Below are 15,102 nucleotides of genomic sequence, written 5' to 3' on the forward strand. Positions count from 1 at the left end.
TGATGATGTGAAAGCATGTGACGTGTCTTTTCACAAAACCAGAATCGGCCCCAGCTTTAAAGAGCCTAAAAAACTGACAAAAGGAAACATTTCTTATAAAAGACAGACTGGAAAAAAATAACGTAGAGTTTGTATAATTTCTGAGGGGTCCAATATGACATTCTGCTCAATATCGTCTGTTAGGCGTGGTCAATTGGCATTTCCGATAGGATGGAGAAATTTTTTTTTTTTTGATTTACCAAACACCTGCAGATCATCGAATGCAAGATAACTGCTTTCCAATAAGTGTTTGCATTGATTCAAATAAAATGTATCAGCGCTAAAAAAAAGGTTTCGATAAGGCACGGTAATTAATTTATAAACTTATTAAACTTTAAAGGCGTTTGGGTGATACAATCTGATTACATTCGCCAACAATTTTTTTTTTTGTATGGCCATACAAATAAAGTTAGCTTAAGTGATGTTTCATGCCCCCGGAAAGTATTTCGGCTTATCAGCTTGATGAAGATTTTTAATCTTAAGACTACTTTGAAGATAAAACTTCTTAACAAGGCTTGTTGGACATATAAGGCGTTGTGGAATTAGGTAAGCAATTCATTTAAAAAAATTTTATTTCTTCAAATTACAGAGTTTACAAGGCGAAAATTGTTTTAAGCTTTTATTGCCTTTTTCGATAATCACATTGTAAAGGTTTACAAGTAAAATATGTTTGTTTTCTTCTCTTTCTAACACACTACAGTTTAACACTGACCGAAGTGTCCAAATTGTCGGCGCTGCTGTCATCGGGATCGACGCAGTGATGCAGAATTAACGGGCTAATTAAACTTCCTTAACCCTAACGTCATAGTCGTAACCATACCCATATCCATAGCCATCTCCAATGTGATCGATTAATGGTGCCTTAACCTAAAAATCGTGAAAATTTCATAAAAATGAAGAAAACGCAAAAAATTACAAACATATTCCACAAAAAATAAGTCTCTTAGTCACAACGTACCCAAAACAATGAATAAGATCTACAAAAATTTATTAAATTCACCAACTCAAATATCCATAGGCGAGTAACCAAAAACCAATTGGTTGGCTATAATATGGTTATGGCGTTAGCGTTATGGTATGGCACCATTAATCGATTATATTGATTTCCATAAGGCAGCTTCGATCAGCTGTTTTATCTAGTTATGGTTTTATGGTTATAAGTCACCATTAATTAGCCCTTAACGAAAAAGGCTGTGATGGAATACATTTGTGAATATCGAGAATTTTAGAAAAGTCGTAGAATGGGCTATCCAAAGAGACGTAGTTATATTAATATCAAGAAGCCAATAACACGGAATTAAAGTTTTTCCGCCCGTTCAGAGCTTATTAACGAAAAACAATACTACACCATTCCACTACAGCTACTACACTATTTTGTACCTAAAAAGTACATCGCTGCCAAAAAGCCTGCACAAAAAAACGAACACGAATAAGAATTTTGATCAATCAGCTGAGCGTAGCTGTGAACGAACAGCTGATACGCATTTTACTTGTAAACCTTTCCAATATATTAGAGCATCAAAACTTGAACAACTGTTTGTTGGCTCAATTATTATAATCGATTATGATAGGAGTTCGAATCTGATCTTCGAAATTTCCGATTTGCTCTAGATTTCGCAATATTTGGACTTAAAAATTCAACAAATGCATTTTTGGTAATATTTGAACTTCTGTGAAGCAATAAGGTGCTACAATATGCCTAAATATATGAGAGAGGTTGAAAGCTAAACCACTCTGAGATTCTAAAAGAAGCAAAATGCTGTGACTCCGGTAATAAACACGAAGTTGAATGGTGCGACGAAGTAGTTCCAGACTGTGACGCTAATAGATGCAGGAACTCCTATAGGCAGATATCAAACAAAACGATGGAAAACAAACCTTGAAATATCTATATAAAGCAAGTTTTTCCAAAGTCAGAGCAAGAGTCCCATATGCGGTGAGGTCTTATAATGCGCCGAACCTGTTGCATAACTAAAATAGTTATATACCGACACGGAATTTAAAGTTACTCCGCATATATCCGTCCTCCTGATAAGCGAAGAGGCGAAGTAAAGCTTTTACCCAGAGCATAAAGAAAACGTATTCGCAATTCAAAAGGTATTTACAAGTCGAGAGTGGTTATCGAAAAACTGATTAATCCCCTTGGCGCCTTAACCGTTGACAATGGAATGTTGAATCAAATTGTGAATTTATCTTGAAGTGGGCACCTATATAATTTGGGCACCTATGAATTTTGAAGTTTTGCATGGTTCTCGAGATATACACAATATTTGGTTTAGGAGTCAGTAGTTGTCGTTAAACTGGATAACTCACGCCGCGCCTGAACCGTTAATGATAGAATCCTGAATCAAGCTGAGTCTTAATCTACAAATATGTAGCTATATAAGGCATCAAAAAAGTTTGGAAAATCTTGCTTGGTTCAAGAGATATAAAGCAATTTAGGTGTTAGGTCATTTGTGTACCGGTATATTCGAATTTGCGCCTTAAAGGGTTAATGATGCAACTCAATATTAAATTGTAGATTCATCTACAAGTAGGTAGATATATGATAAAACAACAAAAATTTTGAAATTTTGCTTGGTTCAGGAGATATAGAACAATTTAGGTGCTGGGTCATTATAGTACCGATAAACTCACATTCTTGCCTTTAAGGGTTATTGATGGAGCTTCACATCAAATTGTGGATTAATCTACAAGAAGTTAGCTATATACTGCGAAAACTTTTTTTTTTAATTTCGCTTGCTTCTCGAATTATACACAATAATCGGTTTACCTACAACTACCAACGACTAAGTCGATTATTGTGTATATCTCGAGAACCAATCCACATTTAAAAATTTTTGTTGTTACGCTCTATTGCCACCTGTCTATGGATTAAGTCACAATTTGTTTAAACGTTCTATTGCCAACGGTTACGGCACTAAGTGCATTAATCTGTTTTTCGATTATTATTGTGCGTTTTGGGTATATCTCTTGAACCGTTAACGATGGAATCTTGAGTCAAAGTGTGTTTTAATCTACGAGCAGAAAGCCATATAACGCGAAAAAAAAATTTAGAAAATCTTGCTTGGTTTAATAGATTTAGGTGCTGGGTCACTTCTGTAACGATAAATTCAAATTTTTGCCCTAATGGGTTAAGGATAGAAGTTTGTATCAAACTGTGGATTAGTCTACTAATAGGTGCCTATCTATTACAAAAACAAAAACTTTAACACTTTGCTTCGTTCAAGAGATATACACAAAAGGAACACGAATAATCGAAAAACCGATTAATGCACATAGCGCCGTAACCGTTAGCAATAGAACCTTTAAACAAAGTATGACTTAATCCATAGACAGGTGGCAATAGAACATAACAACAAAAACTTTGAAATTTGGCTTGGTTCTCGAGATATACAAAATAATCGATGAACACGTCCGTAATTGTCAATAAATCGAATATCTTGCATAGCGCTTGAACCGTTATAGATAGAACCCTGAATAAAGCCGAGTCTTAAACTACAAATATGTAGCTATATAAGGCAACAAAAGTTGAGAAAATCTTGCTTGGTTCAAGAGATATAAGGCAATTTAGGTGCTGGGTCATTTATGCACCAGTAAATTGAAATTTTGGCCTTCAAGGGTTAATGGTGGACCTTTATATCAAATTGTAGAGGAATCTACAAGAAGTTAGCTTTATACTGCGAACACTTTTTTTTGGAACTTCGCTTGCTTCTCGAGATATACACAATAATCGCTTTACCGACAACTACCGAGGACTAAGTCGATTATTGTGTATATCTCGAGAACCAAGCTAAATTTCAAAGCTTTTGTTGTTTTGTTCTATTGCCACCTACCTGTAGATTAAGCCACAATTTACTCAAAGGTTCTATTGCCAACGTTTGAGGCGCTAAGTGCATTAATCGGATTTTCGATTATTCGTGTGCCTTTTGTGTATATCTCTTGAACTGTTATCGATTGAATCTTGAATCAAATTGTGTCTTAATCTACGAGCAGAAAGCTATATAACGAGAAAGAAGAGTTTAGGAAATGTAGCTTGGTTCAAGAGATTTAGGTGGTGGGTCACTTCTGTACCGATAAATTCACATTTTTGCCCTGATGGGTTAAGGAAAAAGTGTGTATCAAAGAGAGGATTAGTCTACGAATGGGTGCCTATCTATTACAAAAACAAAAACTGTAACATTTTGCTTAGTTCAAGAGATATACGCAAAAAGAACACGAATAATCGAAAAACCGATTAATGCCCTTAGCGCCTCAACCGTTGGCAGTAGAACGTTAAAAAAAATTGTGGCTTAATCTACAGGTTGGTGCCAATATAACAAAACAACAAAAACTTAGAAATTTGGCTTGGTTCTCGAGATATACACAATAATCGACTTAGTCGTTGGTAGTTGTCGGTAAACCGATTATTGTGTATATCTCGAGAAGCAAGCGGAATTAAAAAAAAAAGTTTCCGCAGTATATAGCTAACTTCTTGTAAGTTAATCTACAATTTGATATAAAGCTCCATCATTAACCCTTGAAGGCAAAAATTTCAATTTACTGGTGCACAAATGACCCAACACATAAATTGTCTTATATCTCTTGAACCAAGCAAGATTTTCTCAACTTTTTTGTTGCCTTATACAGCTACATATTTGTAGTTTAAGACTCGGCTTTATTCAGGGTTCTATCAATAACGGTTCACGCGCTATGCAAGATATTCGATTTATTGACAATTACGGACGTGTTCATCCATTATTTTGTATATCTCGAGAACCAAGCCAAATTTCAAAGTTTTTGTTGTTATGTTCTATTGCCACCTGTCTATGGATTAAGTCACAGTTTGTTTAAAGGTTCTATTGCTAAAGCGCCAAATACACGACACGAACATTTCCGCGAACATTCCCGTTATGTCATGTTTCTGCGACCTTTTCTGTCGTGTATGGTGGTGTTTGCCAGTTCGCGCAAATGTTCGCCAAAAATCAAAATATTTTAATTTTTGGCGAACATTTGCGCGAACTGTTCGTGCGTGTATGGCGAAATAGCTCATAATCGTAGTAATTTCTGAACGGAACAGACGTGCGCGGAAAAGTAAAATGGACAATAAAAAATGTCTGAGTGAATTTATTGAAATGTATAAATCTTTGCCATCATTGTGGCAAGTAAAAAGCAAAGATTATTGTAATAGAATTAAAAAGAATAATGATTATGATTATCTTTTTTTGCGATCTTCTCTCTTTTTTTTACGCTTAATTGCCACAGCGAGCAATATTGCTGCAGCACAATTGTTGTCCGTATTCATCGCTGTCTGAAAGAGAACTAATGTTCGGCCAAAAGTTCGTATGGTGTATGGCCAAAGCTGCGAACAAGATTGCGGAATGTTCGCGGAAATGTTCGTGTCGTGTATTTGGCGCTTAACGGTTAAGGCGCTAAGTGCATTAATCGGTTTTTCGATTATTCGTGTTCCTTTTGTGTATATCTCTTGAACGAAGCAAAATGTTAAAGTTTTTGTTTTTGTAATAGATAGGCACCCATTAGTAGACTAATCCACAGTTTGATACAAACTTCTATCCTTAACCTATCAGGGCAAAAATTTGAATTTATCGGTACAGAAGTGACCCAGCACCTAAATCTATTGAACCAAACAAGATTTTCTAAAATTTTTTTTTTGCGTTATATGGCTTTCTGCTCGTAGATTAAGACATAATTTGACTCAAGGTTTCATCGTTAACGGTTCAAGAGATATACTCAAAACGCACAATAATAATCGAAAAACCGATTAATGCACTTAGCGCCGTAACCGTTGGCAATAGAACGTTTAAAAAAATTATGGCTTAATCTGCAGGTAGGTGGCAATAGAATATAACAACAAAAACTTTGAAATTTGCATTGGTTCTCGAGATATACACAATAATCGACTTAGTCGTTGGTAGTTGTCGGCAAACCGATTATTGTGTATATCTCGAGAAGCAAGCGTAATTCAAAACAAAAAGTGTTCGCAGTATATAGCTAACTTCTTGTAGATTAATCCGCAATTTGATGTGAAGCTCCATCATTATCCCTTAAAGGCAAAAATGTGAGTTTATCGGTACTATAATGACCCAGCACCTAAATTGTTCTATATCTCTTGAACCAAACAAAATTTCAAAATGTTTGTTGTTGTATCATATAGCCACATACTTGTAGATGAATCCACAATTTGATATTGAGTTCCATCATTAAGCCTTTAAGGCGGAAATTCGAATTTACCGGTACACAAAAGGCTCAGCACCTAAATTGCCTTAAATTTCTTGAACCAAGCAAAATTTTCAAAACTTTTTTGTTGACTTATATAGCTACGTATTTGTAGATCAAGACTCGGCTTGGTTCGGGGTTCTATCACGGTTTATGCGCTACAAGAGATATTCGATTTATTGACAACTACGAACTTCTAAGCCGATTACTGTATATATCTCTTGAACCAAGCTAAATGACAAAGCTTTTGTTTTTGCGATAGTAAGGTAATCACTTGTAGATTATACCACGATTTGGTATAAAGTTCCATCATTAACCCTTCATGGCAAAAATGATAACTTATCGGTATACAAATGTCCCAGCACTTAAATTGCCCTATATCTTTTGAATCAAGGTAATGGTGGAACCTTGAATCAAGTTGTGGATTAATCTACAAGTAGGAGCCTATATAATGCAAACCAAGAGTTTGATAAATCTTGCTTGGTTCCAAGAGATATGGGGCAACTAAGATGCTGGGCCATTTGTGTACCGATATAGTCCCATTTTCGCCTTGAAGGGTTAATAATGGAACTTTGTATCAAATTGTGGATTAATCTACATGTGGGTACCTATATATTGCAAAAGCAAAACATGTCATTTCGTCACGTAGTGTCGCAACCGTTACGGTGATACGGAATACTGAAATCTTTAGAGAACAACTTCAGCAAGGCTAACTTTATATGAGAGAAATCGTTCGATGTTCTGTCAAATAGTGTTTCCAGGCGCTTTCTTCTGTAGCCCAGAACACCCCATGCAATGCATCTATCCTATGCTTTGCGCGTGACACACTGATAGGAGTAAGACAATATATTATTTTCCCGCAAACGCAGCAAACCACTTCTTTTCTGCTGCAGTATTCCCAGGTTATGATCTCTTCTGCTAATGTATTAGCCAAAGTTATGTGTTCTTCTAGCTTTCCGGCCAAATACTTACCCAATTTCGGTTCAGTTATGTACTCCTTTCTGTGCAGTAAACAATTAAAATTTCCACAAACAATTTTTAAAACTCTCATTTTTTTATGTAACCAATATGAGACGTACATACATGTGTGCAAATACTTAAACTTCAAAAATTTTCTCTTTCCGTCCAAAATTCCCAAATGAATTCATCTTAAAGTTATTGAGTCTTGATAAAAACTCTATTCTCTTTCTTTTACAGGTGCGTCGAAGCTTGGAAACGCTCTCAATGTTAATCCATGATAGAAGCTCTGCTCACACGAATGGCGATGATAGTGACTGAATTTTTATATATTTTTAATTAATGTATAATTATTAAATATTTAAAAGCGAAAACATTTCAGCTACATACTCAATAGATTCTTTTTAGCGTTTAAGCAAAGAATTGGCATAATATTAAACAAACAACAATTATATATGTATTTTAATCATAAAAAAATCATGCACATGAAATATCGTAATTGCATAAAGTGCAGAAAAAAGCAAAGCAGTGAATTTCAATTATGAAAAAATTTAATTAAGCATACAAAATTAATAAATAAAAAAATGAGAATAAATAGAATTACATTAAAAGTGAATGCATATTGCATTGAAAATTTATATACAGGCACTTATTCACATACATATAAAAAATAAAGGTTGCACGCAATAGCCCCAAGAAAATCTGTTTAGATTTTTAGCGTTATCCAACTCAGTGAGTGTGGGGAATTTCTTGTAAGTGAATTTATAACACACATTTCTCACATTGCGCGTAGGCCAAACGCTACTGAACTACTGTGGTGATATACCTTTTTGCGGTAATGATAAATCTTTTGATTATATTAAGAAAGTTATTTTATATACACCACATAGTAGCTGTAAAAAAATGTATAAGCATTTTTACTAGCGTTTGAAAGCCTACTGTTCTTAAAAATTATAAGTATGTAGTAAATGTAGCACCGCCATAAGAATCGTTCTCTGGAACTGTGTCAAATAACAGCAACGTGCTATGTTGAGTTATGTTGTTACTATGTTGAGAAATTTTTCTCATAGTACTCTTCGCGTACGTGAAAATCAATTCACCTCATATCCGCCAAAAAATGTTCGTTGCAACGTTCGCTCCGGTCGTTTGGTGCAGGCCGTGGCTATAAAAAGTGTGAAAATTTAAAAATGTGAACAATTTTCCTAATTTAGATTTCTTAATATTTTTTCTTAACTTAGCTTAGTATATAGCATAAGGCTGACTGCACACAAGGCAATTTTTATATGGTTCGTACGAACGATTGAAGTATTATTTTGGTATTGTATGTATGTATATTAACCTAAGTCAATTTGTATGGACCAAAGTTAACCGATATCGCGCCATCGATTTTTCGACAGGATTTGGGCTCAGGAAAAAAGTTCCACTACGCATACCCCAAAAAATTATTTCCGAGTATGCGAAAAAAAATGGTCAAAACACTCCCCAAACCATCGATTGCACGATATCGGTTAATAAATCGACCCAGTCTAGTATGTATGTAGTCATGCTTATTTGCCAAAGATATTTTTGAAAGGTTTGTGGTGAAAAAGTCTTGAATATGGCAAAAAACGCGGTTAAAATTGATTTTCTTGGAATTTTGTTCACTTCAAAATTAACAATTAGAGACGTATGTAGATACATCAAAGCGCCCGTCCTGAATAGTGGCAAACTACTGTGGTAATATATCTTTCTGGTGGTAATCTGTGCGAATTGAGAATGATTCTGTATGAAATTGAATACGGCTTGTTTCGTAGTTGAGGCGACGGCTATGTATAATGCTTGGTTTTCACTAGGTCAAATTTGACCACAAACTTGGCTATATCAAGGAAAAGAGTTTGCCGTACATTTGGACTAAAATGTGACAATAAAATTGACCCATAAGTGAAAACGACAACTGTCCAACGTTGCGGCAAATGCGACGTTCAAATTTCAGTTGCTAAGATGTTGGCAATTTATTTTTGTTTGTCAACTGGCTTTCCATTAATAAATAATGTGAAAACTTGTGAAACAACGGGAAATAATGAAATAGGTTGTGAAATATATGAACACAAAATTTTAGCGTGGGTTGTGACCACGCACTGCTTTGTCGACTCCGAGTCAGTCAGAAATGTGGCATAATGGAAATATCTTTGAGCCCAACTCACCAGCGGATCAGCTTGGGGCAGCTTTTTATATCAGCTATTTGGACCTAATGAAAACCAAGCATAAGCGCATGTTGCATTCTTTCTAAAAAGCATTGAAAGGTTCATAACAATTGGCAACATTGTCCCTTTTTGCAATCCAAGCCAGTGTTACCAGTCGCTGTTTAAACTTTTTCAAATGTAATGATCTTCGTTAAATAACCAGGCAAGATCTTGAATCTTGAAGAAGTAAATCCTTCGGCTTACTCTGGAGTCTGTTTCACAAATAAATATTAAAAGTTTTTAGAAACTCGGAGAGCCTTAAAGCGCAATATCACTTGCAAGTTTTTCCCAATTCGCAGCACTTTTACGCGATGGATGCCTGGTTTTTCAGTCTGAGCTCAACTACCACTTGGGCGGCTTAAACTGAGATTATTTTATTAAATTACTAGAAGACCCGGCAGATGTTGTCCTGCCCTAAATTTGGCCTATCTGCATACATTTTAATAAGCTTTTTCGGTCTGACGCTGCCCTCCCCCCTCTTCACTTTTTCCTAATCCTTTTATTGACTCCTCCCTCCGTCTTTTTCGCTTCATCTATCTCCATCTTCGTCTCATTCTATCTCTTTCTCAATCTCCTTCTCTATTTTGTCTTCTCTCAATTTCTTCTCATTCTTACCCTCTACACAACTAAAGACTCTCCTGAATTAAAAAAAATGTCATAGTACCTCTAAATCGCGGGCCCCCTCAGAAAATCGGTTCCGTAGTTTAGGAGTCCATCGCGCCCAAAAATGTTGTGACACGTGTTTTTTTTATATATTAAGATAAGATTATGCAAATTTTTTTTGCTATCGCCTCAAGTGGCAATGTTAAATTCTAGTCAACCATAACTGGAGTTGAAGCTCGCACTGAAAAACCAGGCATACTCAAGCATGCATGCTATTCTACCTAACCTAAAAAATTTGAATAAATTATGAAAATTACATTTTCCAGTGCTGCTCAACTGATTGCAAAAAAAAAACAAAAATACATAATAATCTTAAGCAAAATAGTTTTAAATATCAAGCGATAAATACAATTTAATATTTAATCTAAAATTGTATTGACGTAACAGTAAAAGCTAAAATACGAAATTTGTGTTTAACCATATAGCATTAAAAATCATAAAAGAAAAAAACTTTCAGTTACATGGAAATAAAGCTGGGACATGGTGCAATGTTGGAAACGTTTTTAGACCGCGATGTTGGCAGCCGTAATGTACAAAAAACAGCGGCTATCTAGCACACGGTGCACGTTATTCAAAATTATTATATAAAAGAAATATTTTCATATGCTAATGAAATATTGAATAAAATATACATATATTTTTAATTAAGGCATATGAAAGTAAAAATAAATGAGAGAAGAAAACACACCCTTTGGCGTATTAAATTTCATTAAATATAGAGACAAGTAAAATAGATTTATAAAAAAAAAATTCATACCATTTCCCTGCCCGTCTATGTCTTCAAGTATCTGTTAAATTTTTTTATGACGATTTAGAAGTTATAAACTCCTATAACTTTTTTTAAAAACTTTAGGTTTTTTAAATAATAAATTTCTTAAAATATAAATTTTTTTTGGTAGAACTGAAAGTAAACCTTAAAATTTTAAAATTTACGATTAAATTTTAGTTTAATTTGGTTAAACTATTTTATGACACTTTTAGTTTTTTTTTTAATTCTATAAATTAATTTTTTTTAAGCAAATTAAAAAAATATATATTTGTTTACAAGTATATTTAAATTATATTTAGTAAAATTTTCCTTTGGATTTTCATATTCAATTCAAGTTCACAAAAAAAAGAAATTTTTAAATTTGTTTTCCGTTAAACTAACATTTTTTATAAAATTCCTGTATATTTTTTTTTAAATTCTATAAAGGTGTTTTTATTCTCAAATTAAAAAAAAAACATTTGCCACAACTTTATTTATACTATATTTAGTAAAAATGTTTGTAAATTGTCGAGCTCGAGGCCATACAATATTAAATAACACACAAAGAAAACTTTTTATTTGTATATGTTATATATTGTCGTTTTTTTATTTATGGATATTTCGACTTCAATTAGAAGTCATCTTCAGGACTAGAAATACAAAAATACAAGTATTATAATAAAAAAAACATAAAAGTACATGTATACATTTGACTTACATCGTTGGATGTACCAGATCGACTAATTTAAAATTTGATATGACAAAAACGAAAATAAAAAGTAAACAAAGAAAACAGGTACTTCAACTACAACAATAAGATTTATGAACAACGTGCAGGAATGCCTATGGGGTCACCGGCATCTCCGGTCATAGCAGATATTGTGATGGAAGAACTGTTAACTAAATTTGAGGAAGATACACCATATAAACCACGCCTCCTCACTAAATATGTAGACGATCTGTTTGCCAAATTTACATTAGAAGTTGAGAAAGATGGAAAATTGCCATTTCTGGACACACTGGTAATAAAAAACAACAACCACCTCACTTTCGATTGGCTTTCTAACTGCCGCCGGTATATTATTAAACTTTTATTCGAAACACAAGTCTGCAATGGTAAATACGGCCAAAAATTTCGTAAGACGTGTTCTCACAATTAGCGACGGATGTGCCATAAGAAAAATATTGAAATAATTCAAAAAGTTCTTAAAAATAATGAATTTCCTGCTCAACTTATAAAACAATTCATATATAGCCATTTCAAGACGACTAGAGACAAGAAAGCTAAACCAGATAAAATATATAAATCCACCACTTTTGTACCAGGTTTGTCGAATAGGATAAAGCATTCGAATTTGTACGACAGGGATAAATTTCAAATTGTCTTCACATATAATAACACTACAAAAAATATTTACAAATACAAAAAGCAAAATCGGAAAATATGAGAAATCTGACGTTATATATACAATTAAATGCAACGGCGACGGGTCCCACGTATGCAGTAAGGTATATGTGGGGACAACTAAATCCAAACTAAAGACAAGGATTTCCGCTCACAAATCAAACATAAAAAATAGGGACCACACTACTGATAACAAAACGGCCCTCACTCAGCATTGCAAAACAACTGGACACTCTCCGGATTTCGATGAGGTAGAAATTCTACAACAAGAAAAACATTATACGAAACGCTATATTTTGGAGATGCTTCACATAATCAGCGCACCCAACGATAAAAGAATGAATTTTAAGTCAGACACAGACCAATGCGCTCACGCATACAGACAATTGATAAAGAAAAATTGCAAAAATTAATGCTGATAGTGTTATACAACAACAACATTTTCCTGGTGCGAATTTAATACATACTTATGCTATGGGTGTCGCTCACAGTTTAACTTTTTATGCTATATTGTTGTTAGTTAAGAATTTTGTTTATTATTACGGTTCTTTCTTTGTTTACTTTTTATTTTTATTTTCGTTTTTGTCATATAAAATTTTAAATTAGTCGATCTGGTACATCCAACGATGTAAGTCAAATGTATACATGTACTTTTATGTTTTTTTTATTATAATACTTGTATTTTTGTATTTCTAGTCCTGAAGATGACTTCTAATTGCAGTCGAAATATCGATAAATAAAAAACGACAATATATAACATATACAAATAAAAAGTTTTCTTTGTGTGTTATTTAATATTGTATGGCCTCGAGCTCGACAATTTACAAACATTTTTACAAACTAAAGGCCAAAAAACCAACAAAAAAATTAATATATTTAGTAAAAAATTATTTTTTTTATATTTTTTTAACCAAAAATTTTTTGTAAAATTTTGAAATTTTTGTGTTTACACTTAAATTTTTGTAGCTGAATGTGGTTACATTTTTCTTATGACGCTTTGAAAGTTTAAAATTCGTATAAAATTCTAGTTTCTGTAATTCTCTAAATAAAGTTTTTTATAAAATTAAAAATAAAGTTATATTTTTTGAATTTTTGTATATTTGCTTACGGTAAATTATAACTAAATTTAGCTAAATTCTTCCTTGCAAGTTTCAAACTTCTTCAAAACTTTATCTGTCCTATAAACACGAATTTTGTTCACAAAAAATGTTCTTACCGATACACCTTAAAGTTTACTTCAGAAAACGGGCCTTAATTTTGTAAATTTTTATGAAAATCACAAAAAACATTTCGTCTTCCGTTAAATTTAGTTTAATTTGTCTAATCAGTTTCTAATTTATGTAAAATTTTAGTTGTTTATTTTTAGTTTTTTTTAATAATTTCTAAACAAATTTTTTATAAAATTTTTAAAATTGTTTATTGTGTAATTTTTGATGTTTTATCATAACTGTTTAGAAAATAAAAAAATTAAAATTGATTTTTTTTATTAAAAATTGTTCTATTCCACTGTTTGCATAATTTTTCATTTTATGGGTTTGCTCTGCATTACGATGCGATTAAATTTAAAAACTTTTTAATCTAATCTAACAGTTTTTAAATTCCACTGTATCTCGCGTTCAATATGGAGTAGCGCCCCCAGAACTATTCGTTTAACGGAATCAATGCTCGCATACAGCTCTACAACGATTGTTAATTGTAGTCCCAGGTGACTGTCGACTTTTCATGCTGTCAAAACTGTCACTTAGCTGTCAAATCAAAAATCACAATGCTAATCGCATTGCATTTACATATGTAATAGATAAAGTGACAAAATTCGCTCTTGAAAACGATTTTAGAAACAATTTAAGAAACTAACTGCGCTTTATTCATCCAACTAATAGTTGGCAAGACGAGCAATCAAATACGAATTTGCACATTGATTGAAAGTCACTAGATCAACAATCGACAAGGCGTTAGCAGCAAATAATTGAAAGCGATTTATTACCCCTGTGATACAATTAAACATGCTTACGTATATTTTTTATTACATAAGAATAACAAATCTTTAATTTCAAAAAAAAAAACAAATATTAATTAAAATTTAGGTAAATAGCTAAAATTTATATAAATACAATTCATTATCTAATGAGTTCATATACTTTTAGCTGATGTTTTCATTTATGGAAAAAAGTTAAATAAAATCGTATGTGTAATTTACAATATTAAATCATAAACGTATTAGCATAGACTAATAAGATCTTGTTGTTGTAATTAATGTAGTATTCTTAAGTAAGTTATGCGATTAACAATTTTCATAGCTTTGTAACTGAATGAGAATGATTTCCAAATTTAATTAGAAACGTTATCAAATTTCAAGGATAAGAGGGGCGTATAAAGTATTTTTTATATAGACTGATACAAAAAGTTCTGCAAGTTCAAAAATGCCCATTAAGTGCTAAAAGTTACATTGCTTGTACCATCAGGTTTTGTCCATCTTTAGCGATACTATTCGCCACTATCTTTTTACTTCTTACAGTACATTTGTTAGTTTCCCCTTTTTTGCAAAAGTTGTGCTTTCATCAGAGCCCAATAAGGGAACGTACCCAAATTACGTAACCTCTTTAGGGGGGAGGGGTTTCATTAGGTATTACACCTGGTCACAGGGGGGAGGGGAGGGATTGGGGCTTGTCACGGGGGGGGGGGGGGGGGGGGGGGGCTTTAAAATATACCCGATGGTCACCGAGGGGAGGGAGGGGGATAAAAGGTTGTAGAAAATGGGTCACGTAGTTTGGGTACGTTCCCTAACGCTCAATTGGCCGTAACTGAGGCCATCTGGTCGATTCAAGTTTTCGTGAACATAATGTACATTGTTA

At 33.3% G+C, this 15,102-nt stretch overlaps 1 protein-coding gene across 4 annotated transcripts in view; it reads left to right on the forward strand.

The window, feature by feature from the left end:
• The window catches only part of LOC137248879 (serine-rich adhesin for platelets-like), a 157,701-nt gene extending 143,384 nt beyond the window's left edge, over window positions 1-14,317 (forward strand). For 3 of the 4 annotated variants that reach the window (XR_010952200.1, XM_067779848.1, XM_067779846.1), the window contains one exon: window positions 7,453-14,317. Coding sequence is in view for 2 of the 4 variants with exons in the window: in XM_067779848.1 (XP_067635949.1) it covers window positions 7,453-7,533 (81 nt within the window). In the remaining 2 variants the exon portion in view is untranslated. Of the gene's footprint in view, window positions 1-1,650; window positions 2,137-7,452 lie in introns of all 4 variants that reach the window. The other variant, XR_010952201.1, reaches the window with a different exon arrangement.
• The last annotated feature ends 785 nt before the right edge of the window (window positions 14,318-15,102 follow it).

The sequence above is a fragment of the Eurosta solidaginis genome, chromosome 4 (assembly GCF_040869045.1).
Source record: "Eurosta solidaginis isolate ZX-2024a chromosome 4, ASM4086904v1, whole genome shotgun sequence".
Classification (NCBI taxonomy): Eukaryota; Metazoa; Arthropoda; class Insecta; order Diptera; family Tephritidae; genus Eurosta; species Eurosta solidaginis.